General features: G+C 45.3%; 1 protein-coding gene across 2 annotated transcripts in view; it reads right to left on the bottom strand.

The window, feature by feature from the left end:
* Window positions 1-23,813, bottom strand: part of LOC135396064 (sister chromatid cohesion protein PDS5 homolog B-A-like) — a 131,130-nt gene that overhangs the window by 58,861 nt on the left and 48,456 nt on the right. The window contains exons 8-14 of one of the 2 annotated variants that reach the window (XM_064627108.1): window positions 15,843-15,983; window positions 12,136-12,251; window positions 8,522-8,616; window positions 8,302-8,447; window positions 7,072-7,214; window positions 6,161-6,274; window positions 5,135-5,167 (exon numbers count right to left, since the gene is read on the bottom strand). In XM_064627108.1, coding sequence (XP_064483178.1) covers window positions 5,135-5,167; window positions 6,161-6,274; window positions 7,072-7,214; window positions 8,302-8,447; window positions 8,522-8,616; window positions 12,136-12,251; window positions 15,843-15,983 — 788 coding nt within the window. The remainder of the gene's footprint in view (window positions 1-5,134; window positions 5,168-6,160; window positions 6,275-7,071; window positions 7,215-8,301; window positions 8,448-8,521; window positions 8,617-12,135; window positions 12,252-15,842; window positions 15,984-23,813) is intronic. The other variant, XM_064627109.1, reaches the window with a different exon arrangement.

Genomic DNA, 23,813 nt, shown 5'->3' with positions numbered 1-23,813 from the left:
TATTGATTAAGATTGTTTTCTTTAACTAAACGTAGTGCACTAGATTTTCTTTCCTCTTGTGTTTGTGTCGTCCCTCTATGTGTCCCAGGGTCTTCCCTGTTGATTATGTTGTTTCTCATTATTTCCTTACATCTGTGCTATTTACTTAATAAGAAATTGATTAATTAAAAGTTGTGTCATGTTGGAACAAAACATATGCAACTTCGACTCCATGTTGTGCTTGAAATGTTCATAACTGTCACAAAACAGACGTACGCCTTCAGTCTTCAACAAATCACGGCAGATAAGGATATCATTCGAGATGGTTGTTCGCTAGGAGCATGCTATGTGCTGAAGTTAATTTTTAACATACCTATTTTCTGTGTTGGATTCATAAAACAAAGTAAGGTTTGTAGTGTCTGTTAGAATGAAAATTATATAGCGTTTGATTAGATTAAGTCACGAGGATGATTTTTTGATAGTTAAAATGATAGATTATTTTCCTCTGTTGTTTATGTGTTAAGAGGGGATATCACCGAGGAGCCATCTCCGATTCACGATTTTGTCGCATGTAGATGGCGCCACACAAACATCCGGGTCTCATCAAGGTGAAAGCTCTAATGAATACCCCTGTTACGAGTTTCTCCTCCGCGGGATTGTGTAGTTCCATAAACACGTGTGACCTCCTTGACTATTGAGGTGCAGGGATCTCCCGTCATGTGTGGGTTGCCAAGGTCAACTGAGCTAAAGGAAAAAAGACAGGTCCGACCAAGGCGAATTCTTCTTCATTGTCTCTTTGTGGACAGCATCTCCTGACTTCTGGGGTTGATGTTATCTTAGCTTTCCTAAGCTTTCCATGTTTGAGTTCTTCGACACTAGCACGCAAAGTCGAAGTGTTACGTTTCGTTCGCCGCGCTTATTTCTTTAAAATTATATTGACCTGCTGATGTTTCTTTGGCTGGGAGTTGCAAAACATTTCGCAGATAGAAGCTCGGCTTTCGTAAAGCCAAGTGCTGTGTATTCACAGAAAAAGTGTGGTGCATTGATTGATTGATTGATTACATTACCATATAGAATTTCTCCAATCTGCAAAACACACACGCAAGCGAACCTATGCTTGATTAACGATGAAAGAAGAAAGTTAATGAAAAGGTTAGCCAGCTGTAGGACTCGAACCCACATCTTAGTTCTTTCATGTCTATGCTTGATGTTTACGAGTCTCATACCATTTTTTATTTCTCCTTTATTGGAAACGGGCACAATCGGGCAGGGGGACACAAATAGGCGACAAAACACTTTTGTTTAGAACTTCTACTACAATGTCATACCTTCGTCCTATTCGATGTCTGACTTATGGGTGACGGAATAAATGGTCCTAGAATATCAACCCACAGAAGAAAAAGAAAAGGCCATGGCAGTAAAAGAGTCGCAGTCGGTAAAAATGTGAGCGATATCGTTGGGTGAGCTCTTGTCCGATGAGCGATTGTCGGCGCCCTGGTGAACTTCATTCCGATAGAAATTAATTCGCAGGGGCACTACATGCGAAACGAATTGTAAATAGCTGTATACGAAACGAATATGCGAAATTTTTCTTCTTCTTCTTTTTTTGTTTGGTTTTTCAGCTGAAGAGGGGAGACCACTGGTTATTTTCATATCTTTGTCATTCACGAACAGCACAGATCAGATAAAGGTTTTTCAGTTGTCTTCTCATACTTCAATTGTAGATTAACCGTATCATCAGCAGAAGCGGAGTTGTAAGGGCAATGAAACAATTGAATAAGTGTGTGTACAGCTTTTATTATCAATAAAACATCGACACAGAAAAGTCTGACCAACAGATGAAAAAAACTAGCTTCCAGCGAACGATCGCTAGCGAACTAGTGCAGCGAGTCATATCGATTTTATGTTAAACTCGAATCAAATGTAGATTTCATTAATCAATTAACACACGAAAGAAGAAGAAGAAAATAAACAAGAACCTACGTCTCCCAATTTCAACAAATCGGAAGATCGAATGGTACCACTCGGTCGGCTTTGATGTGCTTCATCGGCGATCTGCAACTACGCCCCTGCATTTTTGTCCGCGCAGTACTCTCGGGCAGACTTGTGTGTAACTCGTTACTAGTAATTGCGTTAGTTGTAATCAATCACATTTGGAGTCGAGTAATTGGTAACGATAATCAATTAGCTTTTGCGTAGAAGTAACGGTAACGGTAATCAATTACTTTTGTCGAGTAACGGGCACAATACTGCTTGAGGGGCCATTTTTTGTCGACCATTTTTTCCTACACCCGTACGCATGGTATCCACCACATGCGAAATCATTATTCAGCATGAAACGGACGCAATCTTTAAATTTCCTTATCAACTTAGATTATCTTGCTACAATTTACCTAGACGTTTCGTGTCCTCCGTTGCTTTCCATGCTGGAGCAGCGCTCACATTATTTTATGCACTCTAGTCTAACGTGTGCAGCTTCGACATTATTGAAATGTTTCTCCCTGGTTTTCTTTTAAATAATCAATCAATCAATTATTGAAATGTGTTCGGTTTGGAAGAAACATCGATGCGATTAGGAATTCGAACGTTGAATTGCATGTTTGATTCGGAATTCAAACAGAATATACGACTACTCGCTTCGGTTGACCTTTCCTTTTTTCCCTTTTTCTTTAATTCATCTTCATATCCCCCCCACCCACCGTGTTTATTCACACTGTAGCAAAAGTGAACAAGCCCACGCGCATCAATATTGGATGTCCCTCAGGGGAAATTTTTTTGTGCACATTTCTTCCAGCTGATAATTTTTTCGGTGGCATTTTGATTATTTGGGGGGTGGGGGCATTTTTCCCTAAAACCCTGCACAGGAGCAACTAATAACAAAAGCAGTGCCGATTTTCATACTCAGTGCAGTCAAAAACTTGTATGCTTTCAAAGACAGCACCATATAAAAGTAGGATACATGGTCCTTTCACCGAAAAATTGGCGGCCACTGTGCACAGAAAACAAACAAGGGTGATCGACACAGCTGCAGACTTGCCTGCCGGAAAACTTGCATTGCCATACCGATCAGGTCGGAAAAACCCTGGGCAGGGAACAGACTGGGAGATTGCGACACACATACTATCTCCAACAATCCCAAACAGCAGACGCTTTTGTCATTCCCTTACCTAATCTCCCAAAAAGAGCTGTTTCAAAGACTTCATCAGAGGGAATGGAACCTTTCAGGAAAGGGAATCTAGGATAGGGTGTTGGATTTACGCTGCTGTGTGGCGGAGGAATTCTTTGTACCCCTTTAGCCCGCGATATGGCGCCACAGGGAGGCGCAAAATGCAGCGCGTTACCAACCTTCGCATTTTATCATATATCGAGAGAACAGATAATCGGATGTGGATAATCCTCGTGTTAAAATGCTCTAGAAAGATTTTTGCTTTGCCGCTCCAGGAAAATTTCCGCATAGATCTCTCAGTTTTTTTATCAGAGCGTGTCAAAGCTTGAGTATCCAATTTTGGTAATTTTTTGTACTTCAATAACGCGTTTAGAAAAATGTATTGAGAAAAGCAATATTTTTTCCTGAAGCGACAAAGCGCATTTCCGAATGCTATCCAACAAGACCAGTCTCGTGAAAATCGGTTCATTATTTTCCGAAAGAGACTACAAAGTTTGTCCCATAGAAAATACATGGGGCCGCCGGAGGTGGTATCCCCTCTTAAAGAACGTGCCGCTTAGAGTGTTCCTCTGTTCTTCAGCCTTAAGCCTGTGCTAGTCATAGTTGGAAGTTATTAAATTTGTAATGTTTCCCGTTTTGATAGATTGTTTCGCTATTATTTTCCTGCATGTATCTGCTGTTTGTGTGATGGATGATGCGCAGGTTATGGCTCTCTATTAGTGCTAGCTGTTGATTGTGTTGTTTCTCATTATTGCCTTACGTCTGTGCTATTCACTTAGTAACATATGATTAATTAAAAGTTGTCATGTTGGAACAAAACATGTGCAACTTAGACTCCATGTTGTGCTCGAAATGCTTCTTTGATTAAAAGTCACGTCCGTTTCTCGTTGTGATAGAGCAATGTTCCGCTATTATTTTCCGTACATGTTGGAGGATACATTGGAAATTACCTACATGTATCAGAACTTGTAAATGAAAATAAAACTCCACTATTGTAATGATGGCGCTCACTTATAAGAATAGTAGACTTTTTATAATAATACTTGCAATTTTGATTGTAATCGTATTGATTAAGAATATCTTCTTTGATTAAATGTCCTATTCCAATTTAATTCTGATTTATCGAAAACTTGTGTGTATGATTACCATTAATAAAAAATATTGTGTTTGATTCTTTCTGTGTGTTACCCTTCAATGCTATTGCATCATACCTGTAATAAGTAAGTATATTCTTTATTATGTGTATTGTATTCTATTGTGTTTCGTGTGTTTCAGATCGTGAAGGTTTTTTGGTTGGGTTTTCCTCCTTCACGTACAGTCACAACATAATTCCCAGCACTATTGGCTTTAATAAATATATTTTCACTTGTACTTTTGTGTATGGCTATCCTTTGGATGTCTATACTTGCATGTAAACCGCCCCACCACACACCTGTTGTAGCAGAAAACAATTTGCGAGTGAAGGCGGCCCAGGCGGAACAATGCACAACAATAAGCGCACGCGCTGCCCTCTGCCCACCGGTAAGCGCTCGGACAACCCTCCGCCCACACGTCGCACGCCACGCGCGGGAGAAAATTCGCGAAAAAATTCGCGAAAAAAGTCGACCAAAACGCGACGGCGGCGCTGCGCTGGCGGGGCATGCCGGCGTTTCTCATAGACCGTATACTACTGGCGGCGCGTGAGCTGCGAAGAACAAACAAAGAAACAAGGCACTGAGCCTCCAATACGTCACGTGAGAATGTGAGCACAAACGGGGAACCCAAGCATCCGCGTCGATTATTCAGCTACGTACGCTAGAATACGGCAACAATGCCGAAGAAGATCAAAAACGCTCTATTCATTCAGAGCACGACCGCACTGAATCCAAGCGTACAACACATTCTTCAGCGCTGAAATAGAACCTGCGCTGCCGCAATTTTTCGGTTTCGCTTTCGACGGTGCACCACGCACAACTGGTAACCATAATGATCCACGGCGAACATTCTCACCTAAAGCTATTTTTGAGCAGCTTGCTGAAGGCCCTGAAAAGGAGAAGAGAAATGTTCAATGAAAATCGTATCGAGAGGGTACTATGCGCTCTTCAGATGGTCACATCTACTATAACCCTGAACATCTTGTAACCTTGATTAACAGAGGTAACGTCCGCGTTTCGCTCTTAAAAACAGGTGTTACGCGTTACTGTTTCACAGTCTCCAATGGTTTTATGACGTTTTGCCAATATCACCTCTTCTAAGAAAAATGTCTGCACAGCTCCCTGCGAGATCCGCCCAGGACGCACGATCGCCCTTCCCTGCGACAGTCGTGACGTAGTCCGGCTGAGCGTAGACGACAAAGAAAAGCAGTTCAATTCACCACCACCGTTAATATGGACGACTAGAAATATAGACGATTTTTGTGGAAGTTTTTGCGTTATTGCCAGGAGTCAGCTGAACCGGAACGAACGAATCACACTGCTCTCTACTTTTTATTCAAGTGTGCTCGTTCGAGAGTTGATTGGAGTCAAGTGCTCAAGTCAGGCATAATTCTTTGAGAGACGTCCGGAAGTAATATTTTCCTCTAAGCTAAGGTTACGCTCAGAATATTGCATCTAGGCGTGAAAGAACTACAAATTTCTCACCCTTACTAAGACACCATGTTTATACTGTACGCGATGTGCTATTTATCCCTGTGGTCTTTGTGTACCGGGACCGCCCCTAAAGCACGTCATTGTCTAAATGATCTTCACTTCATCAAAAATGGTTCCTAAGTGTACCTCGTACTAAATGTATTCCGCGGCGACTAATCAGCCGGCGAGAACATTACTCCTAACGCCTCAAGGCATTTATAAACACAGATCTAATTCCGGCATTGATGACTTTTAGAAGTGAACACCTTCGACACAAATGTGCCTAGGTGAGTCAAACTACACAGTGAACCCTAAACGCTGATAAGAGTTTTGTGCCTACAACCGAAGCCGTTTATAGTTTCGGTGGATATCTTTTAAACGCTGTTTAGTAAAAAAACGATGCGCTCACCACTGTGCTTGCTTATCCAGGGCCCGGTGCAAATTGAGCAAGCATTGCATGCGATACGACGATTCCATGGTCACTCGCAATAGCTTTCTCCTGAGCAACTTTTCGACGTGGGCCCTGCATAGAACATTCAAAGGTGAACAACACGCGTATAAACAGCGCTGCTGGCTGCCTGCGAAATTCGTGTGTGTTTATAGCTTCGGGGTACGAACTATAGAAAATCGTGCGTCACGGATAACGCAGAAATTATTGAAGAATCTCTCGTAATAAACCACCTGATGAGAACAAAATGTTGGACAGAAAGATTAAATGCGTTAGTAAAACGGAAAATCGAGAGCTGCCTTCTTCCGTGGATGCGTCTAAAAAAAGAAACTAGAAGACTTTTTGAATGACGCTTCATTTTTCGGACGTTTCATGATTTCGATTTATCGGGAATTTTAACCCTCCCTTCTTAATCGAATCACAACACTCGATGTTGTTCAATATTGCGGCTCAAACAAAACAAACACGACGCAGGAAACACGGGAGCGTCTGAGTTCTGCCACCTTTACTGCTGACGCGTTCAAACCACCCATAGCTTCTCAATATTTGAAGGACATACCTATGGAATAGACATTTCCTTGAATCTGTTACCTGAGGAAGGTAACAATTGGACGGAGACACGAAGAAGTTGGCACGGAGACTCACAAATCAGCAACTGCTTGCCCGCCTAGCCTCGTCCTATAGCTTTGCTTTTGTGTTTCAGCAATGAGCAAATTTTATTGTTGAAACACAGAAGTAAAGGTATAGTCGAGACTAGGTGGCCAGGAGGCTCTATCTACAAAAAGAAGATTCACCAAGGACTCAAGGAAATATTATCTGTTCCACGAAACCACCACCTCGTTTGCCTCCTATTGTTGTGTTCATCGACATACCTATCTTCAGCATCGCCCTGGAGGTACAGCTTGAGTACTGGTCTGGCAACCCAACAGCATCTCGACTCCGTGGTCGAGACTCCCAGAGCGTTCCTCCGGTAAAGTGACGCCAACGCCGATGCAGCTTCGCGGCGTACTTCAGGCTGACATCGAGCAAAAATAAGTTTACTTCATTAAAGGGGCACTAACGTACAAACATTCCTCCTCGCGCAATGAAAGATGTCGTTACCTTTACAGCAGTACAGGAGAAAATTTTCACTTTAATGCCCCTTTAACGAAAAGAGTGTACTGAAACATAAATAAATAAACGAGGAAAGTGCATGACTATAACCCAGTAAACCATAGACGCATAGGGGATATCCAGCTGATATCCCAAACTGAATGTTAGGAAAGCCCGTGGATCATTGCAGAGAGCCTGTAGACGTCCCTATACGTCCTGGCGACTATGGCTTGTCCCACTTTTTCTACATCCCATGAACGAATAATAATATAGTAGTAATAATAATAATAATATCAGTCTAGCAAAGCACATCGGCACATCGGCGGGTAATGAGTCATCTTGAATCAACCGGCTGATGCAAAAATCTCAACTACGGAAGCGTTGCGTCTCCGCAACTAGCTATGTTGAACTGCTGCAGCACTTCACCTTACCAGCTTCCGAGTTTCAAGTATGAATTTTGAGATAGCGATAGTATAGGGTACAGGCAAGCTAGTACTTCATCATGAAAAAAGAAAAGAGAGAGAGACGAGAGGCACTGGCGAAAAGGACAAACAAAATACGAGGATAAAGATACGAGGATCAGTGTGGTTGTGGTTGTCCTTTTCTTCCATGCCTGTCGGTTTTCCTCCATGTTGAGACAGCATTTTCAGAATAGAGGATTGTCAATAAAAAAAGAATAGATATGCGTTAATAAAGCAATGTTCGCAAAGTGTACGCGCATATATTGCAATCGACTACAGTAACTGCGATCTGGGTGAACCACCTGATAAATTCTATGTTCCTGGTTGTTCAAGCTTAGAACAACGGCTAAGGGTCAGATCTTGTCAATAATCATATTCACCGAAAGAAACTAAAAAAATCAGTTCCAAATAAAAAACTGAAAAAGTACGCCGAACTTTCTACGGCCACCGAAAATCAAAAACCGAAAAATCTGAACTTTAAAAATACTGCTGAAATGTCCGAAATATGTGTATAGGCTATACATTCGTAAGACCTGTGCTTAACCCAACCTCGTTGTCGAAGACTCTGTTTGCTACGATCTTCAAGAGGTCGTTGTCGATGTCCATGCCCTTCTTCAGAGCTTCCGCGATGCCCTTCACGATAGCGAGCCTCACCTGCATATTTGGATCCCATTGTCTTCGTTTCAGGACCCCTGCTTTGGAAACGGAAATGTGTCACAGAGGCTTCCGTGTGTTGCTGACGGCACATTCGGACTACGGAATTACCCACCTATGCTTGCAGGTAATCTTTCAGGACAGCGCAACAACAGTTGACAGGTATGCGTAGCGCATTCGAGACGAACGGTCTCTGAAATGTCGTCAAACCTGCATTGCAAGCAAATTACTCTCCTGATGAAGTCTACACACGGACAACAACGTTTTTCAGGAAGAAAAGATGTGCAGAAACGTCCTATTATGAAAACAAATAATGTTGCATACTGTTTCAAAGCTGCCGCGCCGAATCCAGGATACACAATGTGTGTATGTGTGAATACTCATGACGCGTCTTAAACTAAGATCCACTTATTCCCAGCAAAGCGTCGAATATAAAGCACCCTGTGGTCCGAGATGATTGTTCACCTATCCAGAGATTCGAGAGATGGAAGAAATGATGTGTTTCCAATTCCCGGGTCTACAAAGGGTTTCTGACCTACTACAATGTATTAAAGGGACCATGAAAGGATATTTGATAAGCCTACGATCATTTTCAATTTGTTCCTCTGTACTAAAATTGAAAATCGTTCAAATAGCGAAACTATTCGTTGTTAACCACGGCCGTGAAGTGGGGCTGCTACGACACGCCTGCGAGGCGAACTGGCCGTGACATTGTAGCATCTGCGCCGCAGCCACATCGTCATTGCCTGGACATCCAGCCGTATCTTCACCATCATGTTCCGTGGCACGCCCTCCCGACCGTGCACCGAGGTTTCATTATACGTGCACGTACTTTTATCTGGCATTACAGATCGTTCCACTGTAGAGTACGGTTGTCGGGGTCCCTTGTTCTACAGCATCATACACAGATGATGATGCCGATTCGCGAACGGTCTTTCGCGGCAAGTTGCAAAATTTGCAAGCAAACTTGCAAGCTTCGCCAAGAAATAAGTTTTATATAATTCGACCTGGAGCTAAGACCGAATCTAATCGTTGACACAGAATCCTACCAGAAGTGTAATTTAGCCGTTGATTGTCAGCACCGGAGCACGTTTTCCTCTCCAAGCTTCTTCTTCGTCAGAAAATGTCTCTGTCGGTGGCCTTTTGGGAGCTGCTGCGTACGGAACGATTCCTAGACTACCTAGACGCTGTGTGCGTCGCATAATCTCTTCCTCCATCGCTGACCATTTGCGTTTCGCCATATTTCGACTGATTTCGACTGCGGTTATACGACGTCCTTGATGTCCAAACCGAAACCATGCACAAGAGATAAACTGATGTTCTGAGGCTGGAACAACATAGAAGGGACAGATACCCATGCGCCATGCGCCCACGCCCACGCCACGGGCCCACGTGGTCCCGTGGGGTGTGTGCTCCCGGTCGTCCATAATTGGCTGAGAGGACTGGACGTTGAAGGCGTAAGCCCGTTTCGAACGTGGGGTGATGTAGGGGGAAGGTGCGGTCAGCCTGCTCTGAAGTGGCGGCTCGGTGCACACACGTATCGAACGGGTGTATCCGGCGGTCACGCCCTGCTATTTTTGCGTAGTAGCTGCGCCCCTGGTGCACTGAATATGGTTAAAAGTCAATGTGTGTACAATAGTGAGGGATCGTGACAACTGTTTCCGGAAGAGCACACAGAATTCGAGAAAATAATTTCATAATCCTCTCAATAGGAGTGTCAAAGTGGAAAAAGCTGTATGTATATATGTGTGTGCGTGAGAGAGAGAGAGAGATGGTGAAGCCTCACTGAGGCAGAGGTATAAGGGGGGATGTAAAGGGGAAGTAAGAGGGTAAATGTAAATAAATGTAAATTATATGAACATGAAGTAGTTGAAGGTGATTAAGAGTAAGAGGTAAGAGTAATTAAAAGTTATTAGAGGTACTTAAAGGTAATTGAAGTAAAAAAGTTGAGTTTAAAGGTAATCAATGTAAGATATATATAATTCAAAGAAAGATTAAAAGAAATTAAACATTACCGCAGGTAACCGCAAGTTTCCTGAGGTAATTAAATGTAATTACCGTCCACTAAATGGAAAGCGAGAGTAATTAAAGCAAGTAAACGTAATTAAAGGGAATCAAATGAAATTCAAAATTACCTCACGTATCATGCGGTTAACTTCCGTAATTAAAGGGTAATTGAAAGTAATTGACGTTAATTAAATGGAATTACATATAGTAATTAAAAGTGTCGAACCCGAAGTATAGCACGGAGGTGGACAACCGGAAGTCAGGTTAAACCGGTAGCGGGCAACAGGAAGTCAAGTTGGACCAGAAGTGGATACCGAAAGTCAAGTATGGACGAGAACTGGACAACCGGAAGTCAGGTTAGATCGGAAGTGAACAACCGGAAGTCGGGTTTAGACCGAAAGTGGATACCCTGAAGACATGTATATACCGGAAAAGGCGCTTAATGCTGACGCATTCCTCTTGCATTTACCGCTAAATCGCCACTGAATTTTTTAAGCATCGACTCATAATATGAAACTGATTGGTGAATCATAGGAAAAAATAGCCGGAGCTCTTTGGCTGCACGTATAGCATATGTCTGTAACTCAAACATCGCCATGCCAGTACTGGACAGCTGTTTCGGCCTTCTTGGACCTCATCAGCAGTACGCAGGCAGGCAACGTTTGAGTGGATGGCGTCAGAAGGTCACGTAACACGTGATTCCTCCCGTCAGGGTGAGATAACTCACTCACTGAACGAACTCACTGAACTGAACTGAACTCACTCCTTCTGACGCCATCCACTCAAACGTTGCCTGCCTGCGTACTGCTGATGAGGTCCAAGAAGGCCGAAACAGCTGTCCAGTACTGGCATGGCGATGTTTGAGTTACAGACATATGCTATACGTGCAGCCAAAGAGCTCCGGCTATTTTTTCCTATTATGCTTCACTGGCTTTGCACTGGGCTTTCAGTGAGTGAGTTATCTCACCCTGACGGGAGGAATCACGTGTTACGTGACCTTCTGACGCCATCTACTCAAACGTGGCCTGCCTGCGTACTGCTGATGAGGTCCAAGAAGGCCGAAACAGCTGTCCAGTACTGGCATGGCGATGTTTGAGTTACAGACATATGCTATACGTGCAGCCAAAGAGCTCCGGCTATTTTTTCCTATTATGCTTCACTGGCTTTGCACTGGGCTTTCAGTGAGTGAGTTATCTCACCCTGACGGGAGGAATCACGTGCTACGTGACCTTCTGACGCCATCCACTCAAACGTTGCCTGCCTGCGTACTGCTGATGAGGTCCAAGAAGGCCGAGACAGCTGTCCAGTACTGGCATGGCGATGTTTGAGTTACAGACATATGATTGGTGAATCAGTTTCTTTACCAATTCACACACCTGCTTTCAGAAACTGATTGGACAGACGGTGCAAACAATGTAACGAGACTAACGTCATTTTTACTCAGAACCGTTTCGGGAGAATAAGAAGGTAGAGACAAAAAGAAAATTCCACGTAGAGATTTGTGCATGTGAACAAAATCTATGAGAGTTCAACTTATCGGAAAGAAACACACAGATGCTGGGCTAAACGCGTCTTTTGTGAATGATCACAAAGTCTCCAGAGAGCTAGGTTTTCACCCCACATATAGTACACTGCATGAGGCTATACAGTGGCTCCAAATGCGTGACGAAGAAAAGGAAGAAAGAGGAAGCAATTAGAATTTTATGTTCCCGTTCGCCTCACCTCATCAGGTAGGTGCTAACTAGAGATCCTGTCCAGTACGAAGTGGCCATGCTACCCTCGGACAACATCTTGCCGAGACATCGCGTAGCTGCTCGCCTCTTCCCGTCGTCTTCACACTGCAGACGACAGGCAAACTCGTCTGTATACAGGTACAAGTCAACAAGCAGTCGTGATGTAGCTCTACCACGAGTAACGCTGTCAGATACTGGGGTTTAGTTATGGTTGATGTGCACATGCCGCATGTGGTACAGGAGGGGACGTTATACAGCACAGAAATGCAGAATGTGGTACGTCATCGGAAAGTACGCGCAGCGGATGGCATAATGGATACTTAACACACAGTGTGGGACACTCTCATGAACAGCAAGCAAACTTCGGCGCTGATGGCTTAGAAATAGCCATAAGTTTCGTTTGTATAACCATATATTGTAGGGAACCAGTCATCACCAGCCGTAACTCCGGGTTAGGGCTCGGTTCACACTATTGCGTTCCAATGCGTGCGAATGCGTGCGTCGGCCGCGCTCCTGGTAGAAGAAGAAACCCACGCATTGGAACGCAGAACCGGCCTTAAAGGAGCAATGAGGTGACATTTAACATCGCTCGAAATCCTGCCTCGTCTGTCAAGCTGTCCACCAGGAGTCACCATGGAAAATATTTTCGTTCTGCGGTGCGTTATAGACCAGAATTTTAGCTACGAACCAGCGCGAACCGGACGCTCCCCGTACTCTCGACACAGCGCGCCACCTGCGAGCGCGTTCGGCGCGGGGACTGCGTGCGAAGCTGTCGGAATGCAAGTTCACTGTAGGCGCGGTGTTGGTTTGTGGCATTTTCGAACGGCCTGGATTATTCTGAATCAACAACATATGCTTTTCTGGATGACACTGTTCTGTGGCTGGATTTACGAAGAATAATCGCAAGCAAAATGCACGGGATTTGTAATACGAATGAAGGCGAAAGGGCTATTGCATTGCATGTACACCAGCTGCACAGAGTCCTCACAGCGCTTGAGAGGCGTCTGGAATTCGAACCGCTGTCATGTTGATGCACATTGTTTTACGTAGTCACCCAAAAGTAAATTGTGGTGTATAATAACGCGATCATTTTGTCGCATCCGGAAAACCGTTATTTTAAGCCCGAAGATTGTTTCATTACACATTTCAAAATGCAAAATTTTTGCAAAATTTTTTGCAAAAATTTGCAAAATTCTTCATTGCAAAATGTGTACACAGCAGCCAATGCCTTCACTAATTAAGCTTACTGTAATAGTTGATGTTTAAAGTTCAAGCAAATTTTAACTGACGATCCACAGCTAACTTCCCGGCGTTCATCGCAAACTACGGAATTCCTAGTGGTGCACAGCATAAACAAGTTTGAGTAAGCAACCCGGAAAATGAAATTATGAAAATCTTGTTCATGCAACGTAACAGAGCTAGCAGGCTTTTTAAATTCCATATTGCGGATTAGTGATAAGAAACTTTTTTTCCTTTACCGCTGAGCGTTTTTGTCAGTGTAACCTTTTATGCCAGTCGGTCTGCGGGCTGTTTTCCAGCGAAGAGCGTCATAAAAAATCGAAGTATGGGGCATTATGAGCTAACGACCTGTTGTACCATGAACTATTAACGACAATCGGAAATAATGATGCAGTTCATATTACTGTTTGAGTGTGGGGTCCTTGCTTCACACGTGTACTTATTTAATTCTGTAAAGTTCATTGAATACTACCCGCAATGTTATAGTCTTTCGCGCCACACTGCAAAAACTTTGCGTTGAGACTACACCACATGTACATAGAAGAAACATACATATAGAGAACATAACTATGTTCGATGTATGGTTCAACAAGCTAGGAAATGCATGTAGCGCCTGCGCTATCGCTGAAGTTTACTAGATGCCACACCCTTTGCCGACTTCAGTTTTTGCTCTGTTTTATTTCTAAGTCTTATGAAACGCAACTCATATGCATAAAAATATACACTTATGCTTGTGTAAGGGCGATGGGGCGCCCGAACAACGATTCATTTCACGAACGCACAGCTTCGCGAATGGACTGAACCGAAGCGCCCGCAGTCCCCGCATAAAATACTCGCACGATGGCGCCACGGTCGCTACAAAATGGGCGCGCAGTGGAGACGGCGAAAATTCTGGTCTATAGCTGCGCAATCGAATTTACAAAAGAACAGTCGGAGAAAGCAGCCGCGGACGGCCGACAGGATTCTCGCGTGACGTGGAGAAGGCTCCGTGCCTTGTTCCTTTGTTTTTTCTTCCCAACTCACGCGCCGCTTATACGTGCTTGAGCTGTGCCGCTGTACATCACTGGTCACGTGAGAGGAGTAGCGTACGTCACGACGTCCTATCATTCTGCAATGCGCTTTTTTCACAAGGAGAAGGATTTTTCAAATGTATGCGGAACAGAGACCTCGCGCTCGCTCTTGTAGGTCACCTACGCTCGTCGTTCTTTCGCAGGAACTCATTTTATTTGTTGGAGAACACTTCGCACCGAAAAACGGAAATAATTTTGGGGGTCACCTCAGTGCTCCTTTAAGATCATCAAAAAGGCAGATGTGTGCCTTATCGGTCAGCTGTGCGACGAGCGATGCTGGTTTCAATATTGTGCTTTCGGTTCCAAGAAAACTCTCCATCGTTGGAACTGTGACGCAAAGAGAAACAGGAAGACGTTGAAGGATGTCGGACGAAGGGAAAGAAAAAGACGATGATATTAACACAAAAAGGCGGGAGCCGGGGACAGCGAGGACAGAGCGGTCGGGACACGAGCAGAAGAGAACAAGCAAGCTTCAGATCTTGGTGGCAGACGACAGGCTTGCGAGGTTTTGGAATTTACAGCTCGTCAAGACGAATCGTGTGACACCACACTTCAGTTGCGGCGACAAACGGTACCTGTGCTACGGTCAGTGATAGTTGGGCGACTGACGACATTGCACAACATACTCCTTCCCCCCGCACCATTGGAGGTGACGCGTGCATTACCACAAGAAACATTTATCTGCTATCTCAACCATCTCAACACTCACTGCCATCAAAACACCCAACAACACCATCTCCTTCATAGCGATATACCTTGAATAGTTTTAAAATTATGAGGGTTTTAAAGGTACCGCAAACCAACAAGCAAGCAGCTTATGTTTCGTGCCGTATAGGAGTTAGTTGCTTAAAAATACCTCGCAACATAGCGCACACGTGATAAAATCGGTCGGGATGACGCCTGGTGTGAGAAACCCTCACTTTGGCGGGCAACACTGACACTTATATATCCAGCGTTTATTTTTTGTGATTTTGGTTTCCACACGTCGCTGCGTTAGACTCGGTGTCGTGCGCACACTATGTGGTTTGCCGTCATGCGTAGTCTTGACGGACCATGCGTAGGTATACTTCGGCACACTAACTCCTGCGAGACTCCGAATACCAGTAAACGAAAGCACCACAAAACACGTGAAACAGAATGTCTAGAATTTCGTACTCGATTCGGAATGAATACGTAATTACTTAGTCGCGTCGCTTTTCACGCGTCTAGATATTCGCACAGCCCCTTGGGCTCGTCCGGCGAGCTCCGTTGGTATAGCGAATCTGCATTGCCACGAAGCTTCCGTTGCTCCCAAGCCTCACTCCCAACCAATCCAATAGGAAATAATATGATCTCGAGGACGATTTTTTCCACAGCAACAATGGAATATGTAAAAACGAACGCTTACCAGAACCACGTCTTGCAGAGATGATATAGCCTCACCCGTCAGTGACGGCCGCACACAGTAAACAGCGCTCAAGATGGCGAAGACGCGTTCGTGGTCTTTACAATCAGGTGAAATTTGGTCTCTGACATCATGATGGAGCAGCTGAAACAGGTATATAACGTAACTACGAGATGCTAGTAGTGGGTCGCAATCCCGCTTGCCCTACACAATGCTCACAGCGAAAGGGGCACTTATCAATGCAGGGGACACACATAAGCTCGCACATGCAAATTAGACGGCGATTAGACATCTGCTGTCTTCGTGAGGTTTAATTTACTTGTCTTGTGAGTGACAGTGTCATCACCTCCGCAAACCCATAATCATCAACATCGTGGCAGCAATGCACAAAACCAACGAGCAACACGCAAGCCCTGGGTTCATCGGGCATTGTCGGCGAGTAACCACCTTCCATCAGCGACCAGCGGGGCCACGCCGTCTTCCCATTTATGCTAGACATTGCGCAGTCGATAATACCAAGGCAATCGTTCCATTTTACAGCGACAGCTGTTAAGGGCTCAATTTCGCGAAGATCCTGTCCTGTACGTCGCATCGCCGAAGACCCAGCGAGAAGAAACGAGATATTTTACAGCGACAGCTTTTATATCGTTTCTCGTTGATCACTTGCAACCTCAATGTCTCCGACGCGATAATAATCGGAGCCACAGCCATCCCAAAGCACATCGACTCTGACGAAGGAGGTCTACCGACACGCGTGTGGCTTCACTTCGAAGGGGACGTCACGGGCACATAAACAACTCTATCGCTATCGTTGATTTCATGCCACTGTAATTTGCATCAAGTGGCCAGTTTCGTGTTTGTTTGGTTTCTGCTTTGTTTTTTACGATTTGCTACTTTCTTGTTATCCGGCCAGTTAGTTTTGGGGGGCATTGCCCGAAGACCAGTTTTGAATTTCATCAGAATCGTTGAATTGTTAACATACTGTATGTGGTGACTCTTCCCCGGGTTTGTCTTTTGTGCAGCTGTAACTTTTCGGAGGTCAGCTTTGTTACATGTTAGGACAACGAGCGTTTTCTTTCACGGGGCTAGTGTTTCCTTTTATTCGTAAGTACTCGGTCCTTCTTAAGCGTAAACCGTATGGCCCGGAGCGCGTCCGAATTTTTTCCGAACCGAATTCGGTACCGAGGAGTACAGAATTTCGTGCCGCATTCGGCCCGATCTGGCCAAGCCAGATTTCTCTTCCTAAATGGGAAGTGACGCCACCGAAAAAGTAGCAAGCATGCAATGGCTATTCAGAAGGAAGCAGAACCATAGCAACAATGACGTAGCAATCGCGTCGACTGTTGCCGTGTGCGCGACTTCTACCCCTACGAATACAGGGGTTATCTCATTGAGTTGGAAAGTTGAAATATGGTGAGCTAGAATGACTAGTGTGCTTCCGGCCTATCCAATGCATGGGAGCACATGGTCGCGGCCGTGGCACCCGACCACGTGCGATTGTTTACATGGATGCGCTGAAGCTCGCTGCGCGCTTTGCGGAAGGATTTTTGTGAGGATCCGAGGTACTCTTCTGTTTCGTATCACATGCCCTTTCCGTGAAATGCAGAGGTTCGCACCGCGCCGGCCGAGAAACGGAACAGTGTCGATGGATGGTTTATCAAGGGCATCACGAGCTCAGTGCAAGGTCGTTGCTTGTTGAGGTTATCTCTCACTCTCTTGCAATTGATAATTTGTTGCTTACAACAATTATCATAAGCGATGCAACAGTGGTCTGTCTGTGCATATCGCCGTATTCTCGCTCAGACTTGAGGGATCTTTGCGCTTCGGGGAACCCTTCCAGTAGCATTGGCAATGCGTTGGGCGTTCGCTCGCTGCGCGTGCATAATCTATAAGCAACTTGTACAACTTGTACCCCGCCGAAAGGCTGATAGCAGTAGTATAGAAAAGAGTCCTATAGCCAAGAGTTTTCTCTAATCCAATTCCAATCCAATTCTAATCCAATTCCAATCCAATTCTAAGCCATAATCCAGCTATAATCCAACACAATCCAGTTCTAAGCCAACACAAGCCAAATCCAAAGCCATCCGATTGGCCGCCATTAGCTCCGCCCACTTCACTTTGATTGGCCCCTGCTAAGCCTACTGATCTTTGATTGGCTGACCGTAGCTCCGCTCCTTTATGCTAATTAATTGGCTTGGCTCCACCCAGTTCGTGCTGAATGGCCCGTGCTAAGCCTACTGATCATTGATTGGTTGACTGTAGCTCCGCCCCTTTTTAGCTAATTACTTGGCTCTTCACGCTGATTGGTGCATGCGTATCGCTGAGCACGCCCCCGTTATGCTAATTAACTGGCTCCGCTGATTGGTCCATTGTAGGCCTACTGATCACTCTCCCACACTTTCTAAGCCCTCTGACTGGCCGCCGCCACCGACTGGCCCGCTGAACATAGCCTTCGTTAGCGCCCTCCAGACGGCAGCGGCTTTATCTCAGATGTTCAAACTTACCTTGTGGTGTGCGCCCACTTCATGCTGATTGGTCTGATTCAGACGTCTAAGCCAAAGCCTACTGATCACCCTCCCAATGTAAGCCTGCCGATTGGCCCGTTCTAAGCCCACTGACACCGGGTGGTGCAACCCTTTACTGGCTCCACCCACTTCACGCTGATTGGCCCATTCTAAGCCTACCGATGGCTGGCCCTGATTGGTCCACGCTAAGCCTACTGAACGGTGATTGGCTTACCTGAATTTGTCGCTCCTAAGCCAGGCAGCAGCTTCAGACAAGACACACGACAATTGTTGATTTCAACCTTTATTTGGTACAACAGCCTCCCAGTCCAGCTGCATCAGAGAGATCATTGGTCCATAATTCTATGTGGACATCTCTCACGCTCACTCAGCTCCCTCGGTAGATTCCAACTGTTATTGGTTCATCTGACTGCACGTGGCCGCTCAGCCAGCTCCTTATTGGTTCTACTTGGTCACAGCTCCCTCATAGGCTCCAACCCCGATTGGTCCATCTAACAGCAAGTGGTCACTGCTATTGATCCATTGAACTGCAAGCCACTCATTGGTCACTCACATTCATCTCTAGACGAGATAAATTTAACTGTGGGAGATTGTAACTTTTACCATAGGATAACTTTAGCGGGGGTTGGTAGGCTCCAACTGCTATTGGCCCGTGCTAACCGCACGCCTCCACCCTGATGCTCATCATGGTTCACAACGCGCATGCTCTGACGGTGCCGAAGAAGGTTCCCTACACATTTAATAGAAATTATGCTATTGGTCCAGCTGCGTCATAGGGCACGGCTTGGTTCTGCTGTGGCTGGCCCTGATGCTACTTACTTCGTGGCGCAACTCTTTAATGGCTCCACCCACTTCGCATTGATTGGTTCATTTTAAGCCTACTAACTTCTAAGCCAGTCCACGCTAAGCCTACTGATCACTCCACCAGCGCTCTGACTGGCCGCTACCAATTGGCGCTCGTTCTAAGTCCACTGACACCAGATGGCACAACTCTTCACCAGCTCTGCCTACTTCATGCTGATTGGTCCATTCTAAGCCTACTGATTGTCCCTTCACACCAAAGCCTACCGATGTCTGGCCCTGATTGGTCCACGTTAAGCCTACTGAACAGTGATTGGCTAGCCTGTCGCTCCTAAACCACAATGCAGCAGCTTCAGACAAGACACACGACAATTGTTGATTTCACCCTTTATTTGGTACAACAGCCTGTGGGTTGGTTCAGCTGCATCAGAGACATCCTGGTCATCTCTTGCGCTCATTGGTCACTCAGCTCCCTCGATAGACACCATATGGCTCATCTAACTGCAAGTGCTCATTGGCCCATCTGACTACAAGCTTCTCATTGGTCACTTATGTCTGGAGCTCCCTAACAGGCTCCAACTGCTATCGACCCATGCCTCCATCCGCGACCGCTCAATGGTTCACAATGAAACTTTTTCACATGCTCTGCCCTACACAGACAAGAGATGGCGCCGCTTGTCTTTGCAAAGATGGACAGCTGCCATTGCATTGGTGACTCATTTCTATCCAACTGGGTCATAGTTCTAGAGAGCCAGCGTTCTGAACAGCTTACATGCCGCCGCCTGTTCACATAGACGCAGTTGGAAATGGGGAAAAAAATTTTTTTCAGGGTACACATCTCAAAACACGCTCTACACAAGTAAAGTTGGCTTCCCCCGGTTGCATGCCTGCGTTAGGTGAAGCCCGTCCCATCTGGCTGCTCACTGGTTCACAATGAAACTTTTTCACATGCTCTGCCCTACACATACAAGAGATGGCGTCGCTTGTCTTTGCAAAGATGGACAACTGCCATTGCATTGGTGACTCATTTCTATCCAACTGGTTCAAGAGAGCCAGCGTTCTGAACAGCTTACATGCCGCCGCCTACCGCTATTCACGTAGCCACAGTTGGAAATGGGGAAATTTTTTTGTCAGGGTACACATCTCAAAACACACCCTACACGGGTAAAGTTGGCTTCCCCCAGTCGCATGCGTGCGTTAGGTCAAGCCCATACCCCGAGAACAAGCTTAGGATCGTTTAGGATGTGTGTGTGCTTTGCAGTTCAACCTAAAAATTGTTTCAATCAAGCAGAGTGGCAAATGATGCAATGGAGCGCGTTCATTCTTGAGAACGAATTTTGTGACAGAACATAAACAAAACAAAACATTTCAATGTGCAAAAAAGTCATCGTGACGCTAATCAGGAAAGCGAGCACGCGTTCGAAATAAGCAGGAAGAAGCACATGATCGAGAAAACAACGATAGTTCATGCTGTGCAGAGAAGCTGGTTTGAGGGAAAAACAACTTGTATGATCAATAAACCCTATAGAGCTTGGGCCTGTTTTTATTTTAGACAGCGCGCATTCAACACACGAAATTAAATAAATTGAGCAGAATGACAATAGCATAGTGGCGCTATGTGGTGAAGCTCAAGATGCACTGACACTCCAACGCTTATTAAACAATGCTATGCACGCGCGTACTGAAGCAAAAAAAAAAGAAGACTCAACCCAAGCTGAGTATGAAGAAACACAATTGCTCCCCTCCGAACATTCTGTTCAAACATAGCCGGCGTACACGTCACAGCTCGCACTCCTGGAAGCACTCTTAGAAATATAAGTCCAAGGCATAACGTCGCACAATGAACGAGTTCATCTCGGAAAAAATGCGCGCTCACCTTCGCAGACGGGTCACGAGCACCATGCCGCAATATCTGAAACATGTGGCGCGTGGACAGCTCACGCGACTTTAGCCAGCCCATGCTGTTTTAGACTTCAACATAAGAAATCAACTAAATCCAGCACAAAGCACAGTGATGCCATGTCGTGACTGACGCTTATTAAACAATGCTATGCAGTGAAGCTTCGCACGTACTCAATGTTAAAAACGGACACTCAACCCAAACTGAGTATGAAGAAACACAATTTCAGATTGCCTTCACAGAACATCCCGTGCCTCCGCGTTCCTTCTCTATACTGGAAGCAGCAATATTAAGATCGTCGCACTATGAACAAGTTCATCAAGAAAATAGGCTCACCTCATCACATCCTATAGCGCACGAAGATTCTTGTCGCGCGACGCGCTACAGCAGGGTAGGGAAACACGGGCGCGTGGACAGCTCACACGATTTCAGCCTTCCCGCGCACACCTCACAACATGCGATGACATACCAAAATGTCGCGCGCACCTTCCAGGCACCCGTTACCGTGCCAGCCGCACGGAAAACTTGATAGCCGAAACATAGGCGCGTAACACACACCTCCGGTTGGGACCATCTCTTTTATATCAGTGCTCGCTCGTTTCCGCAAGGTTGCAAGTACGAGAAATTGGGTCACCTTGAAGATGTGTTGGAGCCATCTGTTTTATATCAAAACGCGCTTCATGGCCAAACTCTGCGGCGGACCCTAGCGTAAAAAAATGTTGCGTCAGGGTGATGTAAATAGACCTTCTCCGAGAAACTGGGTCACCTCGTAAATCATGTTTTCCGAGGCCGCGCGTATTAAAACCAGTGATCACACCACGCTATGCGACCACCTGCTCATTGCCGAAACAAGCACCAAGAACAAAGGGTTCGCTTATGCAGTTTCCAAGAAGTTCCAAATGTCCTTCGCAGCTAACGGGCGCACGCTCGGGCGCGATTGTGTAAACAAAATCGCGCCACCCTCCAAGGGCGCATTTGAGTTCTGTCCGACAGTCGGCTGTGGGTCAAGCGCACAACGAGGAAGATGAGGAATGTTCTCATTTTCAGTTCATTCGGTGTGCGTAGAAACTGAGAAGTCATGTCACCTAAGCCAGTATCATCGTCTAAGCGAGTATAGTTTGTGGAGAGGTTACGACGCTTTCTTAAAGCAATTTTATATCATATCCCAAACGCTCTGCGCGATCAAACAGCATTATGGACAGAAGAAAACCGTTTCATGCATCACGGTGCGTGCGCGTTTCAGTTCTGGCTATTAGTAAAAGAAGTAGTTTTGGGTTCCCAGGCGGGTTCTGCATGGTTTTTCCAGCGCATCAGGCGACAACGTAAACTGTTCTGCAAGATCAAACAAGTCCCGGTCCCACGCGCGTGCCCTATCATAACTTGTTTCAGCGTGCTCAAACAAGTTCTGGCTTTTGTGGTCGTATGATGGCGCAGATTTGTGAGAAACACTGAAGAGATTCAAGAGGATGATCCTCCGACATGAGAAAAGTGATGAGCATCGACTTGACAACCGCAAAAGTGCGAAGGCCCAGTGTGTCGTGTGAGATGGATCAGTTCGTATGCAAACGCATGCTGGCAGATTTACAACGTCTAAACAACTTTTTAAATGGACACGGAGAAGAGAGCGATTTTAGCGACATTTTGAGAGCTATTCCCGTGCGGAGTACTCATAAAATAAGACAGTTTGTGAGATACAAGTTGGAACTGTTGGAGCGATATAGAAACGGAGAACCCATCAGCGAGACAATCATAAATGCCGGGTTTTCCATGCCCGTGGTGCGTGACTACTGGAAAAAGAACCACACGAGCTGGGACATTACCGTCGTCGAGGGAAAGGAACGTGTTGTCTCCACGTTAGAAGACGTCCTCGCTAAAGTGTTGTGGATACAGTGCTTACTACAAACAATTTTTTCATAATCTTTATTGTTTGTGACATAAAGTTCGCACGAAATAAATGCGGGAATGAAGCAACCACTATATTGTTATGATGTAAATCCAAATCCAACTCGCGAACGCGAACTACGCGGCGTATTGCCCACATTGAGGAGATATGTAGTGACAGCGCGAAATCTTCATTGTTTACGTAGATTGAGATCATCCATAGATTTTTTATGCAAATAAACGTTTATTTGCCTGACCTGTTTCACTCAATCCTTGGGAATATAAGAAAGGAACGTGTTGTCTCCACGTTAGAAGACGTCCTCACTAAAGTGTTGTGAATACAGTGTTTACCACAAACAATTTTTTTCATAATCTCTATTGTTTGTGACATAAAGTTCGCACGAAATAAATGCGGGAATGAAGCAACCACTATATTTTTATGATATAAACCAAATCCAACTCGCGAACGCGAACAACGTAAACTGTTCTGCGCGATCAAACAAGTCCCGCTCCCACGCGCGTGCCATATCATAACTTGTTTCAGCGTGCTCAAGCAAGTTCTGGCTTTTGTGGTCGTATGATGGTGCAGATTTGTAAGAAACACTGAAGAAATTCAAGAGCACACACTATGGAAATCGACAGCCGAATTAGAGAAGGTATTGCGATTTTATCCTCGCTGTCTAATCAAAAGCACTATTTTCAGCAGGGCGAACGGTCCTCGATGTTTTGACGGCGTTTTTCGGTTGGATTCCGGAAGATACAGTACCGCGGGGTCTCTATGAAGCTTTAATCGGGAAACGATTCACCACCATCGACAGGGTAGACGAGGCTGTGGACGAGATCCTACGAGTATACTACGAAATTGAG

This window comes from Ornithodoros turicata, chromosome 5 (genome assembly GCF_037126465.1).
Source record: "Ornithodoros turicata isolate Travis chromosome 5, ASM3712646v1, whole genome shotgun sequence".
Classification (NCBI taxonomy): domain Eukaryota; kingdom Metazoa; phylum Arthropoda; class Arachnida; order Ixodida; family Argasidae; genus Ornithodoros; species Ornithodoros turicata.
The sequence above is the reverse complement of the archived record's forward strand: the minus strand, read 5'-3'. Positions and strand labels throughout refer to the sequence as shown.